The sequence below is a fragment of the Lactuca sativa genome, chromosome 9 (assembly GCF_002870075.4).
Source record: "Lactuca sativa cultivar Salinas chromosome 9, Lsat_Salinas_v11, whole genome shotgun sequence".
Lineage (NCBI taxonomy): Eukaryota > Viridiplantae > Streptophyta > Magnoliopsida > Asterales > Asteraceae > Lactuca > Lactuca sativa.
In genome coordinates this window covers 11,693,552-11,712,255 of record NC_056631.2, presented here as the reverse complement: position 1 = coordinate 11,712,255, position 18,704 = coordinate 11,693,552, and the positions used below count along the sequence as shown (strand labels likewise).

General features: G+C 33.5%; 2 protein-coding genes and 1 pseudogene across 13 annotated transcripts; 2 read left to right on the top strand and 1 right to left on the bottom strand.

The window, feature by feature from the left end:
* Window positions 1–120: 120 nt before the first annotated feature.
* LOC111881243 (F-box/kelch-repeat protein SKIP25) lies at window positions 121–1,501 on the top strand. Its single transcript, XM_023877661.3, has one exon. It carries the CDS (start codon window positions 169–171, stop codon window positions 1,366–1,368), a length of 1,200 nt encoding a protein of 399 aa, XP_023733429.1. The 5' UTR covers window positions 121–168; the 3' UTR covers window positions 1,369–1,501.
* Window positions 1,502–9,011: 7,510 nt separating this feature from the next.
* Window positions 9,012–10,002, bottom strand: LOC111881296 (translationally-controlled tumor protein homolog; annotated as a pseudogene).
* Window positions 10,003–15,632: 5,630 nt separating this feature from the next.
* LOC111881180 (uncharacterized) lies at window positions 15,633–18,704 on the top strand. 12 transcript variants are annotated; one of them, XM_023877578.3, is made up of 3 exons: window positions 15,633–15,774; window positions 16,602–16,680; window positions 16,860–18,210. In XM_023877578.3, exon 3 carries the CDS (start codon window positions 17,110–17,112, stop codon window positions 17,926–17,928), a length of 819 nt encoding a protein of 272 aa, XP_023733346.1. In that variant the 5' UTR covers window positions 15,633–15,774; window positions 16,602–16,680; window positions 16,860–17,109; the 3' UTR covers window positions 17,929–18,210. The 12 variants fall into 12 exon arrangements, 10 of the variants coding, with proteins under 10 accessions (XP_023733346.1, XP_042754423.1, XP_023733343.1 ...); XM_042898489.2 differs by adding an exon at window positions 16,306–16,364 and having other exon boundaries at window positions 16,602–18,210; XM_023877575.3 differs by adding an exon at window positions 16,306–16,395 and having other exon boundaries at window positions 16,602–18,210.

The window sequence follows — 18,704 nt, the reverse complement described above, 5'->3', positions numbered from 1 at the left end:
AACTTTTAAAACATACTTTTAAATATATAAAGAGTATTTTTCGGTTATAAAATTTTGACGTCATCTGATTCTATTTTACAAAAAAACAACAAATATTAAAAATCTAAAGATCAACTCCTTTTTAAGCTTTCATCCACAACATACCTTTTGCCTCCACTACAGTATTATATGGCCAATCCCACCTATCCCTCACGCGCCACCACTTACCCCGCCTCCAAACGCCGCAGACTTTCCGACGATGACCATCACTCTCTGCTACCAGGGCTGCCAGATCATATAGCCCAGCTATGCATCTCTCTTATCCCTCAGTCGGCTTTGTATTCCGTTTGTCGGTCATGGCGCCGCCTCATCTATTCCGCCTCCATCCCTCCTTTCCGATCACTTTATACTCTCTCTCTACCCAAAGCCACCACCGGCTGCGGGGGTGAAAGCCGCGATAACCAAATGCCTAGACTCTCGTCCTTTGATCCGATCTCTTCTAAATGGATTACTATCGATTCTCCACCACTACCACCCTTCCTCCACCGTCTTTCCCTCCGTCATCCATCGTTCATATCCAGGAATTTACCCGTTCAATCCGTCTCAGTCTCCGGCAATCTCGTCCTCCTCGCCGGAACCTCTGGAGACCTCATCCCAGCCCTCCCACATCCTCTCGTCTTCAACCCACTATCCAACGCTTGGTCGTATGGTCCCCCACTCTCAACCCCACGAAGGTGGTGCGCAGTCGGAGCTTCACGAGGAACGGTGGTCGTGGCTAGTGGAATTGGTTCTCACTACACACAGACGGTTGCTCGATCGGTGGAGAAATGGGTGCTACGAAAGATTGAATCTTCTCATAGAAAACGAATAGATCCCGATGGGGTTTGGGAAGAGATGCGATCTTTAAGAGATTCCAAGCTTTGTAGAGAAGCCATCGACGCCGTTGGATGGAGAGGAAAACTTTGTATGGTAAACGTGAAAGGTGATTGTGCAAAACAAGGGTTTGTTTACGATGTGGATTCCGATGAGTGGGTGGCGATGGCGGAAGGGATGTTAGGTGGTTGGAAAGGGCCGGCGACGTCGATGGATGAAGAGACGATATACGTGGTGGATGAATCAAGAGGTGTATTGAAAAGATACAATCACGATAGGGATGACTGGTCGGAGATTATGGAGGATAAGAGGCTGAAAGGGGCCGAGTACATTGCCGCCGGGGGTGGTAAAGTGTGTGTTGCGTGTGAAAAGGACGTAGGGATTTTAGTGGTGGATGTGATGGCCACGCCGCCGCGGTTGTGGGTTGTGGAAACGCCTGCAGGACATGAAATCTTGGCTCTTCATATACTGCCGAGGATGTGTTCGCCGGAGTTTCAATTGCCGGAAACTGTATAGAATCCAAACGATACCTTTTCGATCAGATTATTTTATTATTTTATTATTTATAGAAATGGAAAAATATTGAAAATTGGGATATTATTATCTTATTATTATTTTATTCTATGTAAAATTTCTTCTTTATTAAATATATTTAATGAACAGTTGACATCATAAAATTTTAACTTTTTATTTGTAATAAAAAATTGTGGTGTGTTAATATATATAAGGCATATTTGTAAAAATCAACTAAGAATTCTTTATTAAATATATTTAATAAACGGTTGACATCATAAAATTTTAACTTTTTATTTGTAATAGAAAATTGTGGTGTGTTAATATATACTAGATTATGACCCGCGTTAAACGCGGAGAACATAAATTAAATACATATTACATCAATAGGTGACATTGTTTTAGGTGAAATTTTAATAAAAAATGTTTGTTAGATTATTTTTAGACTTTTTGAACCAAACTTATTAAATAAAAATATTTAATATTTATATTAGAGTAATTTAGTTTTTTAATACAATAATTTTTAACATAAATGATCCACGTGATCTTTGTTTTATCACAACATGATGCGACTTCTTGATTAAAACATATTGTGTAGTAGTGTTATGAATTGACTTTGTCAGGTGTACCAACCTCCATGGAGGCTTACATGACTTTTCATATTCGCCCTGTAAAACCAAAAGCAACAATAAGTTATTATATGTACCATCAACATTAAATTTTGCAAAAAATTTTGATAAAGATTACAGTTTAAATGCATTGTCATAACCATAAACATCAAATTCAGATATTTTAATTTGGTAAATTTATAAAGTACTTTTTCCTTATAAGAATTAAAATATGATTTTTCAGGCTACACCCGATCACATATACATATCTTCTAATCAAAGAAATTATTACAAGAAAAAAAAACATGTTATGAACAAAAATATAATATTAATTTCATAATTTACCAAATGTTAACACTAATAAATAATAATGACTTTTCACAAATTTTGCATTTTCATCACTGCATCCAACTAACAAATGAAATTCAGTTTAGAGAAATGATTCAAGAAGTGCATCCATGACTTTTTGTAGCCAAATTTGGAGAAATGCTAAGACCTACCAAGATATGAAGGAACGGTCTATAAGGCTACAAATGGTTTCTGGAAGGCAATACAAATTCAAAATCGTTAGCACATATTTTTCATACCTGCTTCAATTATTAAATTTAGATCAAACTTGTCAAAATCAAATTACAAAAAAAAAAAAAAAAAAAAAAAAAAAAAAAAAATCTTGAAATATAACCTAGCAATCAAACAACATATTTTTCATACAAATAAATATCACAAATCCACAATTTATACTTTATATACTATTCTTAAATTATATCTTACTTTTTCATCTTTAATGGTTACTAACACCTCTTTCTGCCTTATTGTTGTAACACACATGTATATCAAAAATAAGAGAAAGAACTTTAGAGAACGAATGTTGATAGAGTGATCATTCATTGAAAACGTAGCAGAATTATTCATAGAGCCGCTAGGATTCTTCTATAGACCGCTAGAAGATCTATATAGTGACAACCAGTATGACTTCTATGAAAACGCACCATTTAAAGTAACAGATATAAGTGAAAAATCATTTGGAATACTTACCAATTGTGATTGTTTCTACTTGAATGTGAACATTAACATTCCTGTAGAGAAATAGAACTTCAAATTAATCCTACATAGTTAAATCAACAAACATGACAACACAAAAAGAAGCCTAAATTGATATATAACCAATTAGGTTTTGTTGAACAACTTTTTCAATTTATCAAAATTTTATTTTATTACAAAACTACATGAGTAATCAATAATCTTAAGCAAGTGAAAGAAGTAATTGTTAATTTAAAGCTAGTAAAAAAATACAATATTGTGAAATTGCTTATAGAAGTATGATTTGTCATTGATGTTGATGGTCGTTTGTTTGAGGACATGGTTGTCAGATTATCAACACCGTAAACATCTTACCAGTTGCGTTTTAATTCTTCATGTCCATACATTTTTTTTAAAGGATGTCCACTTAGTTAATGGACTTGTTATAGTGTTTTTATCAAGATTCGAAGCGGGCGTGTCGTTATCACCAGTAAACGAAACAACATCCTAAATGTAGAAAATAAATTCATATGTCAATCTAAAAGTTAATAATATTTTAAGGTTTTTAAAATATTAGATTTAGTTATATTATATTTTGAAACCTTCGAATTTAATGTGTCTTGAGATCCGACTTTTGCCAATAAAACATTAAACAAATTGGATTTGCCTACATTTGTAGTACATAGAAATATGTTAGTTGGTCAACTGAAATATAAAAAACAAAATTTAATAAGTGTAATGTTTGTAGTATTCTTCGTAAAAGAATGTTTCCTGTTCGATGTTAAATTTTTTTCCAATTCAACAATGATTGTATTATCAACAATGAAGTTTGAGATCGTATAATCATCAACTTTGTTCTTCAAATTATAATGTGAAATTTGAATTTGAACACCAACTTTTTAACGAAAAGTACATTCAAAGCAAATGAATAAATCCCCATATTACCCTCCTAAAAAATAGTTATAAAAATAGATAGACAAAAGGTAAAAAATTAGTTTTATATAAATGAAGTTAATATCGATAACATCATTAAACTTTTGAAGCAACTCTTGTGCAGTTTTTCTAGAAGTTTCTTTGTTTCACGATCAAATAAGATAAGTGACACCACACCAGTAAAGTAAAGTCTTGTACTTGAATGTCAATTTTGAAACTAAAGTCATTGATATAAACAAATACAGTAATATAAAATTAGAAAATTTAACTAAAGAGTATAATAATATGTATAAAAGAATTATTGAACTTAGAACAAGATATATATATATATATATATATATATATATATATATATATATATATATATATATTTGTTTATGCAAGTTGAAATGTAACAACAAAAAACTTATTCATCTTGCTTTTGGTCCGTTCCACGAGTTTTGCCATCATACGTTAAAACGACTTTTATGGCTTTCTCTTGACAAACATGGGTCAGCATATTAAAAAAAATTAATATAAAGGATATAATTTTGTTTCTATAACTAAATGAATGAAACTAATATACTAAAAGTATATTGATTAATTTTTTCATGACCTCTCAACAGGAATATAATAATAACACGTAATAAGAACAAAGTAAATATAAGAAATTGTAGAAGGAGAAAAGAGTAAAGAAAGAACCTAAAAAAAATTATAGAATAAGACCGTTAAAGAAGAGTACTGTAAATCATACGATTCAATTCAAAATCGTAAGAAGAACAACTTCAATGTAATCGTATATATAGGTTGTTTTTCAATAAGGAAATCATTATCTTCCAAAAAAAAATGGGATCCTAAAATATTATCTTGGAGATTTTCGGTTATTCATCTAGAAAAAAATGATATCATTTATATTGAATCAAAGTTTCAAATTAATTGACTTGCTTAATTAATGAGTTTTGAATTCAAAACCATTATCTCAAATTGATTTATTTTACGTGGGATATACCGGGAGATAAACTATAAATAATATTGACTTTATTTTTGACTCTTAAATATTTCGCTAATTTAATAGGATTAGATTAGATTTTATAGGTTAATGACCAAATTACTAATATGCTTATTTAATGAGTTTTTTCAAAAAAAAAATAATAATAAAATTGAACGGTTTGAATTTTGAAGCTAGGAGCTATAAATAAGATAGTTAAATTAGGAACAATATTAATTAGAGAAACTAATATCTCATATCTCATATATAAATAGAATGATATGGTATAATTGATAATGTAATTATTGAATTTAAATATTCTATAATTATTAAAGATTCTATAATTAAATGTAATTGTGTTTGAATTTTATTTGAAGAATATGATGTCATCAATCTAATCTAATGGTGGAAAACATAGGATTGAAATGCAATCAAGGGTCCTGATTGCTTCATTGGTGAATTAAGGGTTCTGTTTTAGTAATATTTAAAGATAAGACATATTTGTAAAAATTAACTAAGAATTGTAGTTTTTTTATTTATTTACATGAGTATTCAATAAAATAGTTTGGAGCTTTTGAAAGTATAAGGTTATATAAAAAGATAATTGTTTTAAAACATATAAAATATAAGTACTTATATATTTAAAGACAATCTTGTATATTTGTTAAAATATATAGGAGCTTTAAGCAAAATATTTGAAGTAGTTGTTCGGATTATAGATTTTTGTTAAAAAAAAACTAATTTTTTTTTTTTGGGGGGGGGGGGGGGGGGGGGGGGGGGGGAGAGAGAATGGACATATCAGCATTTCAAAATTTAGCCACAAAAAATAGAATTTTTAGGTATAGACATTGATTATGCGAAAGTGAGCTCCACGGCTATAGAACGCTTATTTCTTCCGTGGAAAGGTTAAATTTGACGGATGAGTAATTCTAGGAGGGGTATATGACGAATCTGCAAAGGTTACAGCGTGGTCCACAGAAACGCCTCTCTGGAATCGTCAAAACTGAAGCTAAGGTCTATTTCGACATTTGTTCCTCATTCCTCCTCGTCAAAACCTCTCAAACTTGTTCCTCGTCAAAACCTCTGCGAGTCGGGCTTCTCCGGTGGCACACATCTGAAACTCGTCCGTTTCTCCGATGAATCACCGAAACAAAGGGCTATGGCAAATGAAATCAATGTTTTTGCCGATAAGTATTGCGATCGAGTATGTTTTCGAACATTTTGTATTCCTTTTTTGAATTTCTTTAATTTTAAGGTTTATCGCTATTGAAAATGTCATATATTAGACAAAACCATTGATTAGCAGCACATAGGCACCGAAAAAACCCTGAAAAATATGGATTTAGGAAAGAACAATTTCGCAGAAGTGATTGGTTAATCCGTAGAGGGTGCTCTATGGATTGACCAATTACCTCCGCAGAATGACCATTTTTTGAAAATTTTTTTTTCTTTACCCTATTATAGCAATGTAATTTATTACCTTTTATACACAAATGACTTTCATTTGTTCATTAACTATTGTATTTTATTAATCCGAATCTCCCAATTTCTTGTGTCTTTTTTCACTACACCCACCTAATTTCTTCTCTAAATAAACAGAGTGCTTCTTTTCCAACTCCAACAACGCATGCAAGGACAAAAAAGTAAAATACCATTTAACAATATTCATTTCACGATTATAGAAAGAAAATCAAGTACATCACCTTTAACTCATTGATCTTTGTGGTCATTGTAACACCCTGACTTCTAGGTATAAATTTTAAAGCTTTTATATTCATAATTATAGACCTGCTCGACGAGTTGGCGGCCCCAACTCATCGTGTAGAAATTAATAAAGTCGCATGGATTCTAGAACCTACTCGACAATTTGAAGCTAGACATGAAAACCCTAATTTTTAGGGTTTGCACCCTATTTAAAAGACCTTAAGTCCTCCCTCCAACCTCCTTACCACTTTTCACGTCCAGAATCAAACCCTAATCGAGCTAAACTACTTTTTGAGTGTGTGTGTGTGTGTGTGTGTGTGAGGCTAAAAATATGTGTTTGGTGCACTTCTTGAAGAGACTTGAAGATCTAGAAGCTTGGAACGAGAAGGAACTTGTAGATCCAGCATCTACTTCGTTTTGGAATTCAGTTGAAGGTAAAAAGTCATTACCTTGATCATTTTCTTATTAGATCTCTTCATTCAAGAGTTTAGGGTCATTTCGAGCTTGTTCTTGAGGCATTTTTGGTATTAAGCACATTTTGAAGTGAGAAGTTTAGATCTGGACTACTCTAGGCCCCCATGGACATAAAGACTCAAGCTTTATGAAGCTTTGACCCTTCTCCATGACCTAAACCTCGTCCTAAGACTAGTTTTGAGTGTTTTGGCTTCTTGAAGCCTTGCATGCACGTAAAGTTAAAAACTTTACGTGGTAACTACACCCTGGGAGGCTAGTTCTACAGTTTGGAGCCTTAGTTTCACTTAAAAGCACCTGAATGAGAAAAGAACTAAAGGAACCCGATGAGTTGCATAGTCAACTCAACGATTTGGATGAGGGTTTCCCGCTTTATAGATTCTGCATGAACTCGACGAGTTAGTGAGATAACTCGATGAGTTGGTTAGGGTTTTTCCGGTATTCTAGATGTTGCGTAGACTCGACGAGTTATTTAGTAACTCGGCAAGTTGACTTGGATTTTAGCGATTTTATGAATTCTGAAGGAACTCGACGAGTCTGTAAGCTGCACTTGACGAGTTGGGTCAACATGGACTATTGACCTTGACCGTTGACTTTGACTTTGACAATGGGTTGACCGGTTTGACTTCTGAGGGTATTTTGGTAATTTGGAATTTATGGATTTGGATCAATGGTGATGGTAGGTGTTTGAGTTCGGAGCGATGTTTGGGAGTTTGACATTATCATCTAGTGCTACTTGCGAGGTGAGTTTTCCTCACTATACTCAAGGGTCGAAGGCACCAAGGTTAGCCATTTGGATTGTTATTATACTTTATTGTTAGTATGATCTGTTAGATTGAAATCCTGGTAGATAGGATGTTTCTATATGGTTATGATGAGTTAGATCGGTATCCTGGTAGATAGGATGTTGCTATGTTTAGTGATCTGTAGATCAGTTGTCTTTCTGTAGACTATTTTGTGATTATCTGATATATATACACATGATTGATTGGTGGTTGAGGCTTATCTGCTTTGTGCGAGAGCCAACTGACCGGGGCATTCCAACCCGATGGTTGTGGGCCGAGAGTATTCCATCCTGAGGATGATTGGACTCATAGTAGGTGGGCATTCCAACCCGATGGTTGTGAGTCGAGGGTATACCATCCCAAGAATGATTGGACCCATAGTATGTTGGCATTCCAACCCAATGGTTGAGGGTCTGGGGCATTCCAACCTGATGGTTGATTGGGCCCATAATATGTTGTTATTACATGTGTGTTATTGTTGTGCGGGTATTTTGGGGGAAATCACTAAGCTTCGGGCTTACAGTTTTGGATTTTGTTTTAGGTACTTCGGATGATCGCGGGAAGGCGAAGGCGTGATCGTGCACCTCCTCACATTTTATGATTTTGATTTCTGGGATACTCTGATATGAAACTATTTTGAAATCATTTTGGAATAAATAATGATTTCTAGATGTTTGAAAAAGTTTAAAATTTTTGTGAAATTTATGGATGTTACAATCATGTATTCAATCATTTTAGTATCTTCAACAATTAGTGGCACCCCTTCTAGAGCTTTCCTGGTTTCCTTGTCTTTCTTCTTGGATAAGGAATTCCATCTCCTAACTCATGGGATTGTGGAAATCTAGCTCCTTCAACAGTGTGACACAAAAGATGCATATGAAAAGTCCAATAACATATCAATTGATAAATATTTAATGAACATATCAAATAACCGTCATTGATCTTGTTTTTTTCTTCTTTTTTCGAAAAACAAACCCCTTCCACTCACATCATCCCAAAATAATACAATAGTCATTTAGATTAGATGATTAAAGAGATGTTATAAGTTATGAGATTATTTTTAACTCACTTGGGAAGAAGATAATGGTGGTTGAGGATAATTGCCATCCAAATTCTGAGAAATTAGAAAAATCAAACTCATTGTTGGATCTCGATATCTTAACACTTAACATCCTTCAATCCATTATCAAAGTACAAAAATGTGCGGTCAGCAGCACCTTATTTCTAGTAAGCAAAGACTATTGTACTATCATCATGTATACCCTCCCCAACAAAACTACAAACAATCTACGAATCAAACTCAATTAGCATTCAACATTTTTTAACAATTTAGTTATAAAATAATGCTCTTAAAATTGGAGGTCACTAAGCTTGGCGAGAAGGTACTTAGTTGCTGCCTCAATGTTCTTCTTAAAGAACTGTTGCTGCTCTTCATCAAGCTTGGGAGCAAGTTTTTTGATGTAGTTGTTGATATACCTAACAAATTGCTTCTCCTCAAATGGGGGTTGCTCCTGTACAATGTTTTCATATATTTATTACTCTATATAAAATAGAAATATAATAACAACTTTTGGAATGAATTGGTTAACAACTTACCTGGAGTCTAAAGGTGTCAACAATGTCAACAACCTTGACTGCTTGATCATCAACAACCTCATCTTCTTCACCTCCTTCAGTCAAAGGATTTGCACCAATGTTAACATCAACTGCTCCTTGTACCACCCACTTCAAATAAAAAAGATCTTGTTAATGATTATGAACATGCTTGCACTCTCAAAGTATTAGAAGAGAAAATATGATGCAAGATATTAAGATATACCTTTCCTTCAACCTCCCATAAGATCCCATTCAGGATCTCAATGTAAGGAAAAGAGTCTGAAAGAAGTTTGTCACTTAAAATAGGAGATGTAATTCCGAATTAAATGTGCAGCGGTGCTAATATTTCATGTGTTTAATGAAGAAACAAAACCCTATACGGAAATAGGAAATTACGCACATATTTCTAACTGAAATTCACAAAAATGTGAAGGAATTATAGACAAATGAAGAGAAAGCAGAGAAAGAACGTGATCAGAAGCTTACTGTCTTACCAGAAGGGTTCAACCACTGGAGCAGACGGTGGTGATGGTGGTGCAAACCTTATCTCCATATAAGTAGGAAAATGAGTTAAGATCATTAGTGAGCAGAAGTGAGTATTATGTTTGATGTACCTCCGAAAATGGTGGTTTTGAAAGCCACATCCTTTCAACTATGTGGTCTAACTACCTTATTGATTCAGAATCCGAAAGTACTTACAGAAAAACGAAAAAAAAAAGTTTAAAAATTTGAGCTTTTAGGGATGAAGATTAGACCATAGATGAAGAATATATGAAAAAGGTAATGATTTACTAAAGAAAATGGGAAAATTAGTAAAGTATCACCCGATTTGTTACTCCCCATCTTCAAGGACCGACGCAACAATGAACAAAGTCCTTCCTGTGATAGCATTGATAACAAATTCTAACCGATTGAGCCACCTTTGTTGTCGGCCTCACCTTCGTGGTGGTTATAGACGTCGATGTCGGAGCCAGTAACAACACCGCTAGTACGTGGTAGTTGAGGCAGAGACAAACCAGAAAAGTTTCGTCTTCCTTATTGTGAAGCGTCTTCATGGGAGAGTCATGATGTGACATCCATATTTTCACGGCCAGAAAAAACCGAATTTATTTATGCTTTATAAATCTGAGTATCTCTTTTAATAAAAATGTTGCGGAATTTGTTCCCAGAAAAACATGATAAATTTATTATCAAAGCATTTCCGAAGAAATGTATTTTTATTCATTTTAAAACATTTGGGATGTCATTGTCAATACAGATGCATAAGCATAAACAAAACTTACATTCATTTACACTAGTGATCTACATCTCTTTTAAATCTCTCAGTGTAAAGTAGCTTCATATCGATACATGTGATACAAATAAGCTTGAGTGGGTTAGGTTGGGAAACCTGGTGAGTACATAGGGTTTTCAACCCACAATAATATAATTATTATGTTTAAACATCAACAATCAACCCAACTATCCATCCCCATTATCTTCCTTACTCTTAAGGATCTACCCTAAGAATCATATATCCTACATTCGTTCATTTCGAAGCCCATTGCTTCCAGGATTTATATGATAGGCACTAAGTCCATAGCTGTCAATGCTTGTTCGTAAAGCACTAATTTCATAGCTACTAAAGTTCATTCATCGGGTACTAAATCCATAGCTACCAGTGTTCATCTAATAGGTACTAAATCCATAGCTACCGATGTTTATATAACAGGTACTAAGTTCATAGCTACCAACGTTTATCTAACAGGTACTAAGTTCATAGCTACCGACGTTTATTCAATTGACACTAAGTTCGTAGCTGTCGATGTTATTTATTAGGCACTAAGTCTATAGCTGCCAATGTTCACTCATATCATCTTTCATCTCTCATCATTCATCTACCCATGTTTTACCTAACATATTCGTAGATATAAAATACATATACAATTTAAATTATTTAAAACATGTATAAAATTGTTCATCCAACATAGAGAGCAAGTATACAGGTTATATGCACACATAACATGTAATTTATATAAAATACTTCATATCTATATGTAAGATGAAAGTAACTATGCACTCATTTGTTGAGGTGGTGATTCTGAATTCAGACAACACTTCGCTTCTGCTAATTTATTTTCCTTCGACGAAACCTAGTATCATTACCACTAGATTTTAATCTAGTATTCACCGAGACGAATTAATAGTCTAGTTATTATTATTATTATTATTATTATTATATAAGCGTTAAACAATACTCTTCAACCACTATGTACAGACAGGGCCAAACAAAAAACACCGGAGGGTAGGACCATTTTGGCATATAGCACTTCTGAAATCCAATAATCTTATGCGGCTCTTTAAACTAGATTCCCCGTACCGCGAGTAGTTAAAAACATATTATAACGACACTTATATAAGTCATAATAATAGCCCAAATATTTATTATAAGTTCATAATATTAATTTTAAATATAAACTATATTTAAAATAGGGTAAGCATAACTTACTTACAAGTGGGTTTTAGCTAGGAGTCGGGCTCTGCAGGGGCAGAACTTCGTCGCTGAATCTTTTTAAGAAATATTCGTGCAACGCTTCGACGCTCACCTTACTATACTAAAACTACAAAAAGAGAAGTCGAATAACGAGAGACCGAAATGCTCGGGGGATAAGAAGAGAAAGACTCTTGAATCGAGAGAATGGTACAAGAAATATGAGAGCTCAAGGCTCTTATTTATAGTAATTGAATTTTCAAAAACTACCCTCCATAATTACTTAATGACCTTATAGTTATATAAACGACCAAACATCCATTCATAATACTATTTTAAATAGATTTAACGATATTTGTACTAAATTAATGTCGAAAGTACTCAACAATAGTCTTATAATGACCGCATCGTCGATACCTTTCTAATGATATATATATATATATATATATATATATATATATATATATATATATACACGTATATGATTTATACTTTATTTTAATACGTAAATATGCTATTATAATTTATAACTCGTTCATAAGAACTCTGTTTTTGACATTCTTTATATCCACACGTAGGCAGGACCGTACCCTACAGCTTTCGTTTAGACTCCGTCGGCTAATTTTGACTTTATTTTTAAAGTTATATTTGTAACAGGCCGAGACAGAAAAAGTCCGTTAAAAATTCATAACTTCTTTATTCGACGTCCGCTTTCGTCTGTCTTTTTACCGTTGCGCTACTATTAACGAGATATTCGATTCTCGTTTAGGTTGCGTCGGCCAAAAATCAACCGATCTAAAATTCGAATTTCGGGTTGTGCATTGCTATGCAAAATCTTAGAAAAATCACAACTTCCTCATACGAAGTCAGATTTTGACGTTCTTTTTATGCACACTCTCGGTTTAACGTATACTACGATTTTTGTTTAGATTGCTAAGACTAGAAAACACTTTATCATAAACTCACTTTTTACGTCACGAAGTGTCGTGCCGGTTTAGCCGTAAAACTTCGACCGGTCATAACTTCTTCGTTATAACTTGGATTACAGCGTTTTTTATATGTACGGAACCCTTGTGATATATATTATTACTTAGTTAAGATTATTTATGCTAAATAATTTTTTTGTCGAAAATTCGTTTTCGACGCTTATTGCCTCTAAGTTGACTAGCCCGGATCTGCGGGCGTTACACACGGGGCTTCAAAAAAAATACAAGACTGTAGGGGGGGTTAGGTTGAGAGTCGATTCCAACAATGGGGGTCATGTGGAATGGTGGTGATAATCGAAAATACTCGGCTTCAATCTATGGTTCATGTAGCGTAGTGGTGATAAACGCCACACAAAACGAAATGAAATCGATCTCTGAACCATGAATCGCATAGAGCGAGGTTATGAAAGCACGGTAGTGGAAGTGGGAATGAAATTGAAAGAGAATACTATGAGATTGAAACAATTTTTACTGTTCACAAAGGGCTTCATAATATATATATATATATATATATATATATATATATATATATATATATGATAGCTTATTTTATTTCCTTATTTTTATTACTCTATTTTAGATTTCTAGATCTTTTTAATTAGTATTGCATTGTCTTTTATTTATTTTCTTTATTATGGATCGTTTCGGGGACTTTTTATTTTGCATGAGGAATTTTATAGGGTTTTGGAGCTCATTGCGGTTGCGGTTTGACTGGAGTTGGGCTTAGTTGGCTTTCTGATGCATTATTGGGCTTGGCAGATCCACCAAATAATATTTGGGCTTAAAAAGCTAAAGGCTTGGATGAAGTGGGCTTGTCAAGATGGATATTGCGGTTGCGGTTTGACTGGAGTTGGGTTTAGTGGGCTTTCTGATGCATTATTGGGCTTGGCAAATCCACCAAAGAATATTTGGGCTTAAAAAGCTAAAGGCTTGGATGAAGTGGGCTTGCCAAGATGGATATTGGACTTTTATTTTGGGCTTGGAGCATCCATATTTGAAGCTAAATGATGATTGGTTGGTTTAAATCACATGGATATGGAGGGGACCAAAGGAATCTTTGGTAGTGGAAGGGTGGAGTGGAGGAACAAGGAACCAATAACATTACAGCAACACTTGCGTGGGTGAAATTTTCGTCGCGCGGGTACCCGCGCAACTGCCCAGTTTGGGCATTTTGGTCATTTGGCACACCATAACCTGGGGGGATCAGATCTATCAGCGACAACTTCGATTTTACACCATTGGAGACCAGGAGAAGGTGATTTTGAAGCTCAAGACTCATTTCTATTCATCTTTCCAACTTATTGGTAGTTTCTTTATGCAATTAGACTTTTGTGATTGTTGTTTTATTGCCATGAGTGGCTAAACTCTCTATTTTGGTATACCTTGGCTAAAACCTCTGAATGTTTGTGGGTTTTTGAAGGAGTTATGCTTATTTATCATTTATCTTATGTCTATGATTCTAGTTCATATTTCCTATGCTTGTTTAGTGCTTTGATCGTGGGCTTGGTACTTTAATAAGCAATTATTGGTTTATTTCTTTGGTTTAGCATTGAATCATTGAATTTACTTAGAACAAGGGCTTTATGATGGTAGAAATCATCTTTAGCTTATGAATCATAACTCCTTTATGGATGTGTAAGCATTGACATCCTCTAGGAATTGGGGATTTCTTCATTCTTAAGGCTAATCAACTTCTTGGGTTCAATTACTTCAATTGGATCTTTGATTTTGATTAAGAAGGTGTGTTGTGGGCTTCCCCAACCTCCATACTACATATGAGAAATCTTGGAATATCATGCTTCATGATTGCTATAACTAATATGTGGTGAATGATAAGATTCATATTAAATCCTAATGATAAACACACAAATGTTCAATGTGTTAAATTGCCTTGGTTTACCAACTCTCTCCAATATTTGAGGATCTCACTATCTTGCTTAATTGCAAGTGTTTAGTTATCAAGTCTTTTAGTTTTCAAGCAATCATAACACCCCCCCCCCCCCCCCCTTAGTTTAATTGTAGTTAGTTAGTTTATTTACAATATTTCTTTTAGATTACATTGGTGATTGAATACAATCATTTCCCCGAGGATCGATACCCTTTTTACCATTATATTACATTTTATTTGCAAAAAAGGTGTAATTTGATTGGTGGATTTAACATCCCAACAATATATATATATATATATATATATATATATATATATATATATATCATCCCTATTATAATAAATGAATAGTTTTAATCTCCATTTGACATGTGTCACTCTAATACAACTCTTCATTAATATTATGCCACATGTCAAAGAGATATATTAGGCAACACTTCAAAATTCAAATTTATTTTTTTTAATTATATTTTAAATTTGATGTTATAATAACTTTAAATTTTTGGTATCTCTCATAATTAATGATTTATTTAAAGTAACTGATAAATAATTTTTGAATTTTTACTATGAAAATTTAATTTATATTGTAACCGTGGTTTACACGGGTTATAAACTAGTATATATATATATATATATATATATATATATATATATATATATATATATATATATATATATATATATATATATGCCCATTGCTTCAAAATCTAAGGAAAGTGGGTTTGGAGGGGAAGTTTAGGAATTATGTTTGATTTTTTTTGGAATTCTAAGGATTTTTCAACCAATTTAGTGGGATTTTTAGAGTGCGCGTGTAAAAATTTTTGCACGTGTCTTTAAAGGTATTTTTTTTCTTATTTCATTAAAGGTAGTGTTATGTTATCCCTCATTTAGACTCAATTGTTCCAAAGCTTCTTCCTAAAGGAATTCCACTTATCTCTATCCTCTCTTTTGATGAAAACTTCCTCCATTCAAATAAACCAGGTACTTTTTTTCTTTAAAGGTATTATGTTATCCCTTATTTAGACTAATTGTTCCAAAGCTTCTTCCCAAAAGAATTCCCATTATCTCTATCCTCTCTTTTGATGAAAAGTTCCTCCACTCAAATAAACCTTATGCTTTACAAATTAAGCAAAATGATGGAGATGGATTAATGTGTGATTTTTTTGGATTTTTCTTGGATTTTCGGCTATTTTTTGTTGATTTTAAACAGGCTTTTTAACATGTTTCTGTCCAGTCGGTTCCACCAAATGGGACAATGTGTCATCGTTTGAAAAGTCACCTCTTCACCTCCACGCTTCCCTACTTTCTCAGTACACTACTACCTCCATCACTTCTCTTTACCCAACAACCCAATATACCGACGTTTGCCCATTTCGTCAGCGCTCCTCTGTAATTGATCAATAGATGGTTTTTTTTTGCAAGATAAGAAACATAATTGTTGTTTCATATTGATGCAATAACTCCATACCACCTGTTTTCTAAGAACTGTTTGCTCCCCACATTCTAATTTAGGTTTCAATAACTGATAATCCATCTACCTCAATCATTGGATTAACAAGCAGCTTTAAAGGGTATTGTCTGATTCACTTTTCATTCAACCAGGTGACTTCATCGATCAATATTTATTTTAATGGTGGTTTATTTTCTGTTTCTGATTCTAAGGTCCTGAAGTCATAAGGGTTTTGAAATTTCTAACTGGTGATTTTATTTATTCGTCTTAATAAACGATTCCCTCATTCCAAATTTTCATTTTTAATGAGAAATCATCTGACTATAAGCAGTTTCTTTTGCTTGTTTTTTTTTTTCAGGAAAGAAATCTATAATCTGAAACCTCTTTGTTATAACGATTCCCCCTTTGTATATTCATCATCAACAAAGATCCTCTAGGTTTGTTTTCTGATATCCTTTTTGTGTTTTATGTCTCTAAAAAATATTGTTAATGGTTCCAAAAATTAGATTTTAATTTTATTGCATTTCATAAAAGGAAAATAAAAAACAAAATATACTTGTTGTTTGAATTTTTGTGTCGCTGCATCTTCTTACCCCAACTAGCTCTTCGGTTTTAGCTTTTTTCCAGCTTTTAAAAATAATATGGGGGATCATTCTGTTATTTCGGGAAGAAAACGAGGCCCTCTAGGTTCAACCGATAGATATGGAGATAAGAAACATAAAGCCATAATTATGCTCAACTCAGAAAAAGAAGTAACGAATGATAAAACTGGAAATACAAATATTGTCCTAGGAGATGTATACCACCGGAAGTAGTATAGAAGAGAAGTCATTATAAGATGGAGGGAAAAGAGAGGTAAATGTGCTATGATATGTTCTGATTTTGTTGACAAGAGTCAATACAGGAGAGAAGCTATTATAAGATGGAAGTTAAAGAGAAATAATCATACAAGTGCATCGAAGCTTGCCATTTCTATTTCGGGTGACACCTCAAAAGTATTTTTTGATGTTTTAATTGACAAGAAGCAATATAGGAAAGAAGTTATTGAAAGATGGAAGAAACAGAAAAGTAAACGTACACCGAGTTGTTTAGCTTATGACAAACCAAAACGAAATTCAACTGCTTCAGCTGAGACGTCGGCTATTTCGGGTCCACCCTCAGATCTACTTCTGAATGTTTTAATGGACACGAAGCAGTATAGGAGAGCAACCATTGAGAGATGGAAGAAAAAGACAACTAAAAATAGAGTTTTATTGCCACCAAGTTGTTTGGCTAATGATAATGCATTAAAAAATTCAATTGATGTAGGTAAGACAAATTATATGAGAAGACAACTGAATAATAGGACAGGCATACATTTGTTACAACAAGTCCCCCTTGCTTCTGATGTCCTTCCAAACTTTCACCGTTGTCGTTACTTTGATGCTGTCAAATTTTACTCAGAAACAACTAATTTTTGTTGTCTAGATGGTCGTGTTGTTTTGTCAAATAATGAGCTCCCACTTTTGGTGCAAGATCTACTGACTTCAACATCAAAAGAAGCTATCTCATTTAGGACATATATTATAACATACAACAACCACTTTGCTTTTAATTCTTTAGGGGTTACATCAGATAATGAACTCGGTAAAGAAATAAAGGAATTTACACTTTTAGAGTTCAAGCTCAGGTTTATCATTTTATAAACAACTTGTCGCCTCAAGAAAATGATTCCAAAAATTTACAATTGTACTTTCACGACACTGATAAAGATTTGGAAAATTGTTTGTCGGATTCTCCGCAGTTATGTATACACTTGATTGTGAAATGTGTTGAATATCTAAAAGATAATCCGTATGTTCATTCTTTTAGAAATTTAAGGGATGTTCCAAACTTAGATGAAAATAAGATTATTCTTAAGACTATTATGGGACGAGATCAAAGGGTTTTTAATAAACCAGAAGTTTCTCAAGTAGCTGCTATTTGGATTGAAGGTAACAAAACTGGGAACACGGTCGGAGAAGCATTGAAGTGAAGTTACACAGTGACTGCTCCAAGAGTGTTCAATATTACTATGGTTGTTATGATCCTTTGCAATATCCTTTGATGTTCCCATTTGGAGAACTTGATCGACATCAACATATTCCCAAAAAGAAAGACGTTGAAAGGGGAAATGGAAGGAATGTTGTTTCCACAGTAGAAATTGATACTCTATTAAATATTTTTATTAGTTTGCTTGAATGGAAACTATACAAATATGATATGATGTTAGCAATCACTCATTGAACCAAATTTGTTCTTTTTTCCTTGTGTTAGGTTGGTAGCATGTGAGCTACGGTTGGTCCACATGTTGCAGCTGAGGCTGCTGATACAGCCCTTGAACAAAATAAAATTACAAAATAAATAGTTCATAATTAAGAAAAGGGATATGTGTATGATTTTCCACGCCAATTAATGATTCAGAGAGGTTATTATCTGTTTA